This window comes from Lontra canadensis, unplaced genomic scaffold (assembly GCF_010015895.1).
Source record: "Lontra canadensis isolate GAN:19392208 unplaced genomic scaffold, GSC_riverotter_1.0 scaffold121, whole genome shotgun sequence".
In the NCBI taxonomy this organism is placed as follows: Eukaryota; Metazoa; Chordata; class Mammalia; order Carnivora; family Mustelidae; genus Lontra; species Lontra canadensis.
The window spans coordinates 488,756-500,978 of NW_022631115.1; the positions used below are offsets into that span (position 1 = coordinate 488,756).

A 12,223-nucleotide genomic window follows, 5' to 3' on the forward strand; every position below is an offset into this window, starting at 1 on the left:
GATGAGTAGGCGTTCAGGCATGTAGAGCCAGTGCTGGGTGAAGGAAGATGCACAGTGTATGTCTTCTAATAGCAGGTGGCCATCATCCAGTGCATAGAGGGTGACAGACAGATATGAAGGGAAAATGGTGGAGTCAGTCTTAAGCAACATTAAGGCTTAAAGAACAGTTCTAACTTCTTGGTTGCAGAAGTCTTTTATACTCTTCAAAATTAATGAGAACCCAAGGAGAGTTTTTTAAATGTGGGTTATATTGATTAATACTTACTGTATTTGAGGGGTACCTAGTGCCTCAGTGAGTTAAGCATCTGCCTTTGGCTCAGGTCATGATCTCAGGGTCCTGGGATGGAGCCCCACGATGGACTTCTGCTCACCGGGGAGTCTGCTTCTCCCTCTGCCCCTCCCCACCTTGTGCTGACAGGCTCTCTCTCCAAAAAAAAAAAAAAAGGTCTTTTAAAAAAGAGTCTATAAAAAATACTTAGCATATTTGAAATTAAAACTGAATAAAATTATTTATTAGTTCACCTAAAAATCCCAATAATAAACCCATTAAATAATAACATAAATAGTATTTTTATGAAAAATATTTTCTAAAATGAAACCACTTTAATGAGAAGAGTAGTATTGTTTTATGTTTTGCTGATCTCTTTAATGTCTGGCTGAATAGAAGACAGTGGAGTATCTTTTCTGCTGTGCATTCAAACTGTTATAGTGTCATGCATCCTGTGGCCTCTGGAAATCTCCACAGTGTACTCATGAAAAAGGAAAATAAAGTCCTAGAAAATAGTTCTGGCCTTGTAGGCCACCGAAAAAGGTGTCAGAGACCTCCAGGGCTCACAAAGTCCCACTTTGAGAAACATAACTCCAGAGTTTTCCATTTTTCAGATAATCTGGGTTGCAGAGTTCTAAGTACTACTGTCATGGTAGGTATGGAGAAATTACCAAGTACATGGCCAATTTTAGGAACATTTTATACCCCAAATACATGCTGCTTGACTTAAAAAAATAAAAAAAAGATCTCTCTGAGTATGAACTAACTCAGTGGAAATGTTGCTTCCTTACGTGTTCCCTTCCTATTATAGTTGACAGCACCATTGTGGCTCAAATCTCCTGGAGCAAATTCCACTCTGTCCACACCCAAAAGAAAGCAATTCAGACAGTGTTAGGTTACCCAGTGAAGACTTGGGAGTAGTAGTTAGATAATACAATATCAGATGAGGAAAACAACCCCGAAAATAACTCAGAAAACAGGCCAAGCAAGCAGATAGTATCAGTTAATCTAGTATGCAGAGGGAGAAACTTGCCACCTTTACCTTCTTCCAGTGGGCTGGAGACCCTGAATGTCTTAGTTTCCCTTACTTGAGTAGTTGGTTTTCCAAATGACATTAATTATCTACCAGTCAAGATAAATAAGACTGAATATAATAAGACCAGAGGAAGTCGATCATTTGTTACACCAAGAATTTACAAAATTCATGTAAAAATACATAAACAGCATTGTTTCAAATGGCAGGGAAGCTGCTGTTCTCAGCCCAAAGTTCTCTAAGTGGATATGCCCATTTGGTGTTTTCTGAGCATGCATAGCTTATTCAGTTCCGTGTACCATATTCTTGTCCTAGGATGGGGTACCTTGACTATTTTTAACCCCAGGAGAGGCATCTGAGTGTTGACACCATTTCAGATTCTTATGCCAAATTTATGAGGCTTTTTCTGGAGATGCCCTCAAGTTGGTCTGCTACCCCTATAATTCTTGTTAGAAAGAAAGGAAGAGTTGAAAAACATTTTTTAAAAGATTTTGTTTATTTATTTGAGAGAGAGAGAGCAAGAAAGAGAGAACAAGAGCAGAGGGAGAGGGAGAAGCAAATTTCCCCCACTGTGCAGGCAGCCACTGGGGGGTTGGATCCCAGGAACCTGGGATCATAACCTGAGCCGAAGGCAGACACTTAACTGACTGAACCACCCAGGCGCCCTGAGTTGAAAACCATTTAAAGGAAATCTCTGATCCCACATCCTGCTTATGCTGTTGGTCACAGGAGTGTCTTTGAAAAGAGTATACTTTGCATTTTGAGTAGTTATATCACTAGCTTATTCTATGCTAGTACTTTATATAACTAGACTATAAGAAAGTGATGGCTACATAGGATCTCTCTACTATCTTTACAACTTTCTGTGAATCTATAGTTAATTCAAAGTAAGTTTTTAAAAAGTCAAATGATTTATTGATTAAATAGTTTAAAAAAAAGTAGTAATAGTTAAATAACTGTGAATTACATAATATTACTTTTTTGGGGAGTTTATTTGAAAGTACCAAAAGATACCAATAATAGCAATAGCAGTTGCCATTTATGCCACACTCAGGGACAAAAGTTACATTCTCTCTAGTCCCCACAACCACCCTGGAAACATGTCCACAGCCCCATGTGGGGCTCCCATGGAGGGAGGTCACAGCTAGGCTTAGACCAGACCTGTGTGTGTCTAAAAAGGATCCTCTTTTCACTCTAAGACGCTTCTCCCCAGTGGTTACCACTGTTTTAACAGACCCCTAACTTTTTGGTTTTCAAAATGGGTAGTAAAAGTAATATATGTTCTTGTTAAAATTTCAGAGTGTCCAAAAGGCATAAAAGTGAATATAGGAAAAAAAAAAAGTACTAAGAGTTCTTTTATAAATCCTTCCAGATATAAAGTTTCATGTTTCCAAATTTTTTTTAAAAGATTTTATCTATTTATTTGAGAGAGAGAGAGGGATCACAAGTAGGCAGAGAGGCAGGCAGAGAGAGAGGGAGAAGCAGGCTCCCCACCGAGCAGAGAGCCCGATGTGGGGCTCGATCCCAGGACTCTGAGATCATGACCTGAGCTGAACACAAGAGGCTTAACCCACTGAGCCACCCAGGCACCCCTCATGTTTCCAATTTTAAAAAATATATGTATTTAACTTGCAAGCAAAATTGGATTTATAACCCCACACATTGTTGGGAATGTAAAATGGTACAGCACTGTGTACAGCAGTTTGGCAGTTCCTCAAAAAGTTAAACACAGAATAACCTAGGTTATCTACCCAAGAGAACTGAAAATGTATGTTCACACAGAAACTTGTGCATGGATGTTCATAGAGGCAGTCTTCATAACAGCTGAGAGGTGGAAATAACCCAAATGTCCACGAACTGATGAATGATAATATCCATAACGTGGAATATTACTCAGCCAAAAAAAAAAAGAATATAGTACTGACACATGCAATAACATGGACTAACCTTTAAAAAAATGATGCTCAGTGAAAGAAGCAGATATTAAGACCACATATTATATTATTCCATTTATTTACAGTGTTCATAAAAACAGCTAGTAGAACAGTAGCAAGAGTGACTGCAGATTGGCACAGCAGGGAGTGTAATATTGGCATGATAAAACATTCTGAAAGTAGTGGTGAAAGTTGCACAACTCTATGAATACACTAAAAATCAGTGCACTGTATACTTGAAAAGTATGAATTTTTTCATTTGCAACATATTTCAATTTTTAAAATAGGGTTTATAGCACCTTCTATGTTACTATGGTACAGTAAAGAATTCGAGGTGTTCATATTGCATCACATCTCACACAGAAGGGAATATACCCCTTTCAGCAGTCCCCAGAGACCCCAATCAAAATACTACTCATTTTTTGTGGCAAATACAATTTTTTACTATGGTAAAATATGCATAACAAAATGTATAAAATGTATTTTAAGTGTGCAGTTTGGTAATTATAATTTTAATATGTGCATGTATCTTGATGTCTTCCCATTTAAAAGGGAAGACATCTGTTACTATAAATAAAAATATAGAAACTGCCTAATTTTCTGAGATGTCACCCAGATTTTTCTGCAGAATCACTTTATGCAATCTATAAATTAGGATATATCCTAAGAAGTTTATTCTGGCAAAATGATATTTTCAGATTTTTAAATGATATTTATAAATATAATGACTTTATATGTCCTTTTTCTCCCTCTATTTTAATTAAACATTTATTTTATAAACTTTTTAAAAAATTAAAATAGAAACTTTTGGTGGCCTCTGCCCTGTCAGGCAGCTTGTTTGTTGTTTTAAACATTTTAAAGGGATGGCTTTTTAGAAAGAATGAGTTTCCTATGCAACAAAGTGAAAGCTTATGCAAAAATGAGTAGTAAGGAATGAACTGACATGGGAAAAACAATACACTCTAACTGTGCCAAAAGTTAGCTTCAGCACAAAGTCTGTCCCAGTTAGAGGCTGGACTCATTTCGAGGAATGTGTGTGCTGCCCGAGAGGAAAGTTGTAGTTCACAGAGCAGCAGCAGCCATCTGAATCATATGTATTTTCCAAAACAGGAGAAAAGCTGATTTATTATAAGACAACGCTTTTTATTTACCTCCTATTAACTCCTATTAACTCCTATTCCTAAGAGTCTACATTAAAATATAAATATATATATATATATAAATATATATATAAATATAAAATATAAACTTGTAACCAGTCCAAACGTTTTAAATTAGCCAATAGCATCCTCTAAATTAGCATCATTAAATTCAAATAGAACTTTTCTAAGGCTATGTTCATACAGCACTTCTCAAAGAAAATTCCAAGGGAACACTGATTTCTTGGAATATTAATAGTGATTACACCAAAAAGGATTTCATGGATATAAATTGAAAAACCTTCCGTTTGTCCAGATTTTACATGTGTCTTTTACACAAAGTTTTCCAGAATCTGCCATTCCAGTGTGTCCTGCTAAGCCACAGATATGCTGCACAGGGCAACCCTAACTGACCACAGAACCCTGTCGTCATGGAGTTTATGGGACTCCAAACAACAGAAGCATGTATCGAGTACTTACTTATTCTGAGCATAGAAACCCTCATAGATGCTGTACATGCATGCAACTTTTTTAGGGTGTCATAGTACATAACAGGCAGAGCTAGAGTGAGACCCAGGTCTGACTCCAAGGCCCATGCTACACCCATACCCTCTAAACAACGGGCTTGAGTAAAGTCCTAGCATTGTCGTAGAAATGTAGTCAGGTCTAAGGTGAGAAACGGGTTATTTATTGGTTTAGAAAATTAGTCTGTCCCCGAACATTGCATTTCTCAGACTTACAAATAGGAAATGAGCATATCAAAGGTGCTAGGTCTGATTTCTGCAATGAAGTATGTAGGCACTTGTGGGTATCAGTTATTCAGTCACCAAGTCTTTTTGACCCCTTCGTATGAACTGGGCTCTTCTCTGCAGCAGTGGAAATAAATAACTGGGATAAATCCATGCCCATCCCCTGGGGAGCTCACATCAAACAGTGAGGGGATGGCAGAGAAACAGGAGTCAGGAGGCATGCTCAGTGAAAAGAAAGCAGCCAAACCTGGAATAGGAAGTTCTGGGCACATGGCAGACAGGGAGCAAGTGGACAGCCCATGTCCTGTTGCCCTTCTCCCTCTCCCTCCGCCTCAACCAGAGGCACAGTGGGCCCACCCAGTTCCTTAGTCTTGGGAAGGGCAGTGAGAGGTCACCTCACTGAAGTCACCTCTCCTCTGAGCCTTCCCTGACAGCCTTTCCTGACCTTCGCCAGGCCTGGTCACTCACAGCCCTATCCATCACTCATACAAGTAGCGGCAGCAGCCTACTTCTCAGAAATAACCGAGAGAGAGAGAGAATGAATTTTCACTAGGCATTCCTTTTTTAGCATGTGATTTCCTGCCTTTGCTTATTTTTTGTGCTTGATTTTGACCCAGAACCTGAAAATTCACAGGAATGATATTGAGCTGGGTGTCTATCACAGGCCACACTCTGCGTGGGCTTTTTCTGTTGTAATTGGTGTAAGAAATGAAAAGGAGGTGGGGAAGTGCTTGAGTCTTGCTCTAGTACATGATTTGTAGGTTCTGAGTTGCTCAGGTGTGTTAACTGCTAGATCCTAAGCCCCTAAAACAGTACTTGCTATTAAACACTGAAGAAGTAATATGTCACGTTAGTTATTAGGGACACAAGCTTTTTAAAATGTAACTAACATATTATATATTAACATTGTTGAAACTTAGAGCAAAATCTAAGAAGCCGTTGTGAGATATGCATGTATGATACACACTCATACATATAGCAACTAAAACGGGATTTTTTTATTGTGGTAAAATGGACATAATACAAAATTTTCCACCTTAACCATTTTTAGAGGCATTGAGTGCATTCACACTATTGTACATCCATCACCCTCATCCATCTCTAGAATGTTTCCATCTTCCCAAACTAAAACTCCAAACCATTCAACACTAACTGTCCATTTCCCATTCCCTCAGTCCCTAGCAACCGCCATTGTACTTTCTGTCTCTGTGAATTTGACTCCTCTAGGAATTTCATGAGCAGAATCAAAATATTTGTCCTTTTTTGTCTGGCTGTATTCTTTATTTTAGATAATTTGATAAATAGATAACTTTCTTTTTATCTGAGTAACGCATACCTGTTTTGGAAAAAGATAGGAAACACATAAAAGCCAAATGAGGAAAGTGACTGTCACTTCTGAGCTCTGATCAGATACCCACTAAAATCATTTTTGTATCTTTCAGTCTCCTTTTCCTTTGGCTTATTACATGGAGGTACATGTATAGAAATATACATAAAGACATTGTAATTTGTTGCTGGCTTTTCACTTAACAAGGTATCAGAACCATTTTTCCATGTCTTTAAATATTTTCTATGTAACCATTTCAATGGCTGTATAATACTTCATTGGGAGATATATCATAATTTAATGAACAATATCCTTTCTGTTCTTGTGCAGTTTCAAAGATCTGTTCGTCTGTATGACCCTCTCTTCCCCATCTGAATCAACAGGGATGCTGAATGGTATCTCCCTGGCATTAGGGATGGTGTCTGTTAAGCAAAACTGCATAGGACCAGGTCATAAAGAGGCACTTAAGTGATGAATACTATCGACAACATCTTTTCTTTTTCCAGGGCAGCAGGGCTTTTCAGTTTGATCGATACCCTGTGGCCTCCAGTGATGCCTCTGAAAGCACCCGGTCATGGCCAAGCCTGTGAAAAGGTAAGCCAGCATCTAAAGAGCTTCCCCTGGTCACTGCCTGCTCTATGCCAGTTGCTGAGCCAGGCCCTACCCCTAGTCCACATCCCTGAAAAGGATAGGTCCAGTGACTGTGAGTCAGGAGGACAGAGATTCAGACTTGCTCACCTCACTCCACAGTCCAAACTCTGGCTGCTTTCTCTGCTTGTACCATACTCACCATTCTTGAGGTTAATTTACGGCTATGTTTTTAAACCACAGCCATTGCATACCATTGCAACAATTAGTGTCTTAGCCTCATCCTAATTAAGACACAGGATGTTTTCCCCACCACCTCCCAATCACTGTTAGAACCAAGCCTCAATTACCAGATAAGAGCACAAACTCATAACCTAATAAATAAATTCCATGGATATTCTTTCAACCACCAGGTGAGCCAGGGATTTCCATTTTCCTGCAGCATCAAATTGTCGATGGTAGTTGCTCACATGTAGCAAAACTGATCAAAATTTGTCCCTTCTTCTCCATCCTGAGTTTTATCCGGCAGACTGACCAGCAGCTACTTTGGGCCCCAGCTCCCAAAGCTAAAAACGGGGGGCCATCTTGTTTATGTGGTAGCTGACTTCCTAGCAGACTGCTAGAACTATGACTCTGTATAGTGCTAGACCAAGAAAATAGTTGTCAAAAATGCCAAATTCTATTTAAGAGGAAAAAGTTTCTAAATATTTTCTGGGGGCGCCTGGGTGGCTCAGTGGGTTAAGCCTCTGCCTTCGGCTCAGGCCATGATCTCAGGGTCCTGGGATCGACCCCCGCATCTGTCTCTCTGCTCAGCAGGGAGCCTGCTTTCCCCTCTCTCTCTGCCTACTGCTTTGCCTACTTGTGACTTCTCTGTCAAATAAATAAATAAAATCTTTAAAAAAAAAAAAAAGAAGACTCTGAAGAATGAAATTTTTAAATGAAGTCTTGAATCCATAGTAAATTCAAAAAGTTAATTCATAAAGTTCTAATGCTTGGTCATAGATATAAACAACATAATCTATTTCTTATACAACCTTCCAGATAAAAAGAATGCATCTGTGAATAAATGTCTATATATTAAAGAGTAGATTTTAATAGTATATTTAAATCTTTTACTAGCATATTTATGTTCTACCGTTGCCTTAATTTTAAACAGGTAAAAAATCACATGCCTCCTCCTAGCTTCTGTTACATCCTTACTGCTCATCCAAATGTGGGGCAAATTGATATAATTGAAGAAGACCCCATTTCTAAACTTTACCAGCCTCCAGTTCCCCGCTTCTTAAAAGAAATTCTCCAGGTAACATCTGTGTTTATAACAGGGTCTTTAGTTATTCTTACTATATTTTTATGCTTTTTGTGATGTTCTAATCATTTTCAATGCCTTTCCAGACTAGTGATGTTAGTACCCGTTGCAGTTTCTATGCCAGAGTGATTTACCAGAGACCACAGGTAATCAATCCCTCTTCCTTTCTCTCTCTGATAAGGTGTTATAAAATTTATTAAAGGATAACCTCTCATAGAAATTAATGGAGTGCTAAAATAGAAAAGCATTTTAAAAATCCATTTATGCGTGATCCATGCTGAGGCAATTAATCCATTCCTTGTGCAGCCACCAGCCACTGTGGTAAGTACTACGTAAGAAACAACTTAGGCATAGCTCACGTGAAACGTTCTCAGCCCAACACTGTGAGTTCTTTTCTGGCACACAGATTATAGAAAGGAAAGAGAGGAGGTGGAAGAAGGAGTCTTGGGGTTGAGCTTAGCCCCTGTTAGAACTGTCCAACAGCTCTGAGCCATCAATAGGGAAAGGAAGCCCTGTAGCCCCGGGGAGGTCTCAGCAGTGCTGGGGAGCTGCAGCCTAGAGGAGCTACCTGTTGGCTGCCTTCCCACTCAACAGATCAGCAAGAAGTAGACAAGAGAAAGGGATGTTTTTGGCAAGCTGAACATATGGTGTAAGTTCTGCAAGAAAGAAACCTCTGGTTGACCTTAACTCCATGCAGATCTCACTTGCAGTATACAAAACAACCCATTGTTCAATCCTCATTTTCCTTTTCTCTGTTCACCTTTTAGTGAATTCGTACCTCCCCTAAGGAATAAGAGAGTGATTAACATTAGTTAGTTACAGTGCTTCCTGTGAGCCATCCCAGAATTTGGGTCAACAGGCACAGGGACAGGCCCACAGTGACAATGAGGTCCAGGCACCTGATGTGTCTCTTACCTTCCAACCCTGAAGTGAAGTGAAGGCTGACTGCAAACTCCCCCCACCCACCATCTGCAGGACGCTCAGTATGTTAAGACATGCTTAGCATCTGCCATATTCCTGTTATTCTCACACACATTCCAGGTTGTAGTGCTGTAACATCAGGCTCTGCAGCTGCCATTTACTCTGCAGATAGAACACTGTCCTTAGAGGCAATATACCCCATGTTCCTGTCCACAGAGCCTCAGTTGCTCAAAGCCCCAGCTGATAGCAGACATGGAAAATAAAAAACAGGTGTCAGATATACCATTTCTAGACTCGACAATAGCCCCAATGGATGGGCGCCCTAGGACAGAGTAAAACAAACTGCAGATCATCTGCCTCACTGGATGAAGGAACCCTGCATTGGGACTGGTTGAAAACACTGATAACCTCCTGCCCCAAGTTCTCTGCCAAGAAATATGCTTCCATTAGCCTAGGTGCAGCCTGCCAGCAAGTATGGGTTTCAGTGGGTGTATGTACTAAAGAATTGGTGGTACTTAGGACGTGTAGGTGCTTGGAACACAATGGAAAAGATTCCTCAATGCACTAAAATCTTCCACCTTCTGTATTTTATTTGTGGAACAGAGAATCACCAGAAACCAACTTCCTCAGGGAGAAATTGAAACAAGCTAAGTCCCAGGGGCACTGTGTGTTCAAGTATACATTCTACAGTGTATACATTCTACAGTGACCATTGACTTTAAGAATGGCACAGTGAGTCACTGCAAGAACCTGAATTATCAAAGAAGATTCAGTTGTATTTTCATTATACAAATGGCTAAGTCATGAAAGTGAAAGACATATTTTTTGTATTTAACTTTTTTTTAAAGATTTTTTTTCAGTGAAAGGAAATAAATTTCCATTTATTAATATTACTAAATATTCTGCTTGCCACATCTCTCCACAGGCACTATAACTGATGAACAGTTATGACAACAGCCACCATTCAGTGAGCTAAATGAAATAATCTCTGTACCAAGCATAGCTGTTTACAGACATTTCCTTATTTTTTTTTTTTATTTTTTAATTTATTTTTATTTTTTTAATTTCTTTTCAGCGTAACAGAATTCATTGTTTTTGCACCACACCCAGTGCTCCATGCAATACGTGCCCTCCATAATACCCACCACCTGGCTCCCCCAACCTCCCACCCTCCGGCCCCTCAAAACCCTCAGGTTGTTTTTCAGAGTCCATAGTCTCTCATGGTTCACCTCCCCTTCCAATTTCCCTCAACTCCCTTCTCCTCTCTAACTCCCCTTGTCCTCCATGCTATTTGTTATGCTCCACAAATAAGTGAAACCATATGATAATTGACTCTCTCTGCTTGACTTATTTCACTCAACATAATCTCTTCCAGTCCCGTCCATGTTGCTACAAAAGTTGGGTATTCATCCTTTCTGATGGAGGCATAATACTCCATGGTATATATGGACCACATCTTCCTTATCCATTCATCCATTGAAGGGCATCTTGGTTCTTTCCATAGTTTGGCGACCGTGGCCATTGCTGCTATAAACATTGGGGTACAGATGGCCCTTCTTTTCACTACATCTGTATCTTTGGGGTAAATACCCAGTAGTGCAATGGCAGGGTCATAGGGAAGCTCTATTTTTAATTTCTTGAGGAATCTCCACACTGTTCTCCAAAGTGGCTGCACCAACTTGCATTCCCACCAACAGTGGAAGAGGGTTCCCCTTTCTCCACATCCCTTCCAACACATGTTGTTTCCTGTCTTGCGAATTTTGGCCATTCTAAGTGGTGTAAGGTGGTATCTCAATGTGGTTTTAATTTGAATCTCCCTAATGGCTAGTGATGATGAACATTTTTTCATGTGTCTGATAGCCATTTGTATGTCTTCATTGGAGAAGTGTCTGTTCATATCTTCTGCCCATTTTTTGATATGATTATCTGTTTTGTGTGTGTTGAGTTTGAGAAGTTCTTTATAGATCCTGTATATCAACCTTTTGTCTGTACTGTCATTGGCGAATATCTTCTCCCATTCCGTGGGTTGCCTCTTTGTTTTCTTGACTGTTTCCTTTGCTGTGCAGAAGCTTTTGATCTTGATGAAGTCCCAAAAGTTCATTTTCGCTTTTGTTTCCTTTGCCTTTGGAGACATATCTTGAAAGAAGTTGCTATGGCTGATATCGAAGAGATTACTGCCTATGTTCTCCTCTAGGATTCTGATGGATTCCTATCTCACCAAGACAGCATGGTACTGGCATAAAAACAGACACATAGACCAGTGGAACAGAGTAGAGAGCCCAGATATGGACCTTCAACTTGATGGTCAAATAATATTCGACAAAGCAGGAAAAAATATACAGTGGAAAAAAGTCTCTTCAATAAATGGTGCTGGGAAAATTGGACAGCTAGGGGCACCTGGGTGGCTCAGTGGGTTACGGCCTCTGCCTTCAGCTCAGGTCATGATCTCAGGGTCCTGGGATCAGGCCCCGCATCAGGCTCTCTGCTCAGCAGGGGGCCTGCTTCCTCCTCTCTCTCTGCCTGCCTCTCTGACTACTTGTGATCTCTCTGTCTCTGTCAAATAAATAAATAAAATCTTAAAAAAAAAAAATTGGACAGCTATATGTAGAAGAATGAAACTCGACCATTCTCTTTTTAAGATTTTTAAGTAATCTCTACACCCAGCCTGGGGCTCAAACTTACAATCCCAAGATCGAGAGTTACCTGCTCTACTAACTGGGCCAGCCAGGTACCCGCTTAACTTTTATTTTGAATAAAATTATTCTAAATTTTTAGATTCATAGTAATTATAGATTCACAATAGACTTCAAAGAAATATATAGTGTACACCCTCTCCTGTACTAACACCCCTTACCCCCAATAGCCACCATACAACACCCAATACCACACCCAAACCAAGAAACTGACATCAGTACTAATCTGGTTTCACCATTATAATTACGTTATTTCATGATCATT

At 39.7% G+C, this 12,223-nt stretch overlaps 1 protein-coding gene across 3 annotated transcripts in view; it reads left to right on the plus strand.

Annotated features, from left to right (window-relative positions):
* The window catches only part of SPIDR (scaffold protein involved in DNA repair), a 490,566-nt gene that overhangs the window by 450,552 nt on the left and 27,791 nt on the right, over positions 1 to 12,223 (plus strand). For all 3 annotated transcript variants that reach the window (XM_032841172.1, XM_032841170.1, XM_032841171.1), the window contains exons 12-14: positions 6,957 to 7,044; positions 8,195 to 8,338; positions 8,431 to 8,490. In XM_032841172.1, coding sequence (XP_032697063.1) covers positions 6,957 to 7,044; positions 8,195 to 8,338; positions 8,431 to 8,490 — 292 coding nt within the window. The remainder of the gene's footprint in view (positions 1 to 6,956; positions 7,045 to 8,194; positions 8,339 to 8,430; positions 8,491 to 12,223) is intronic.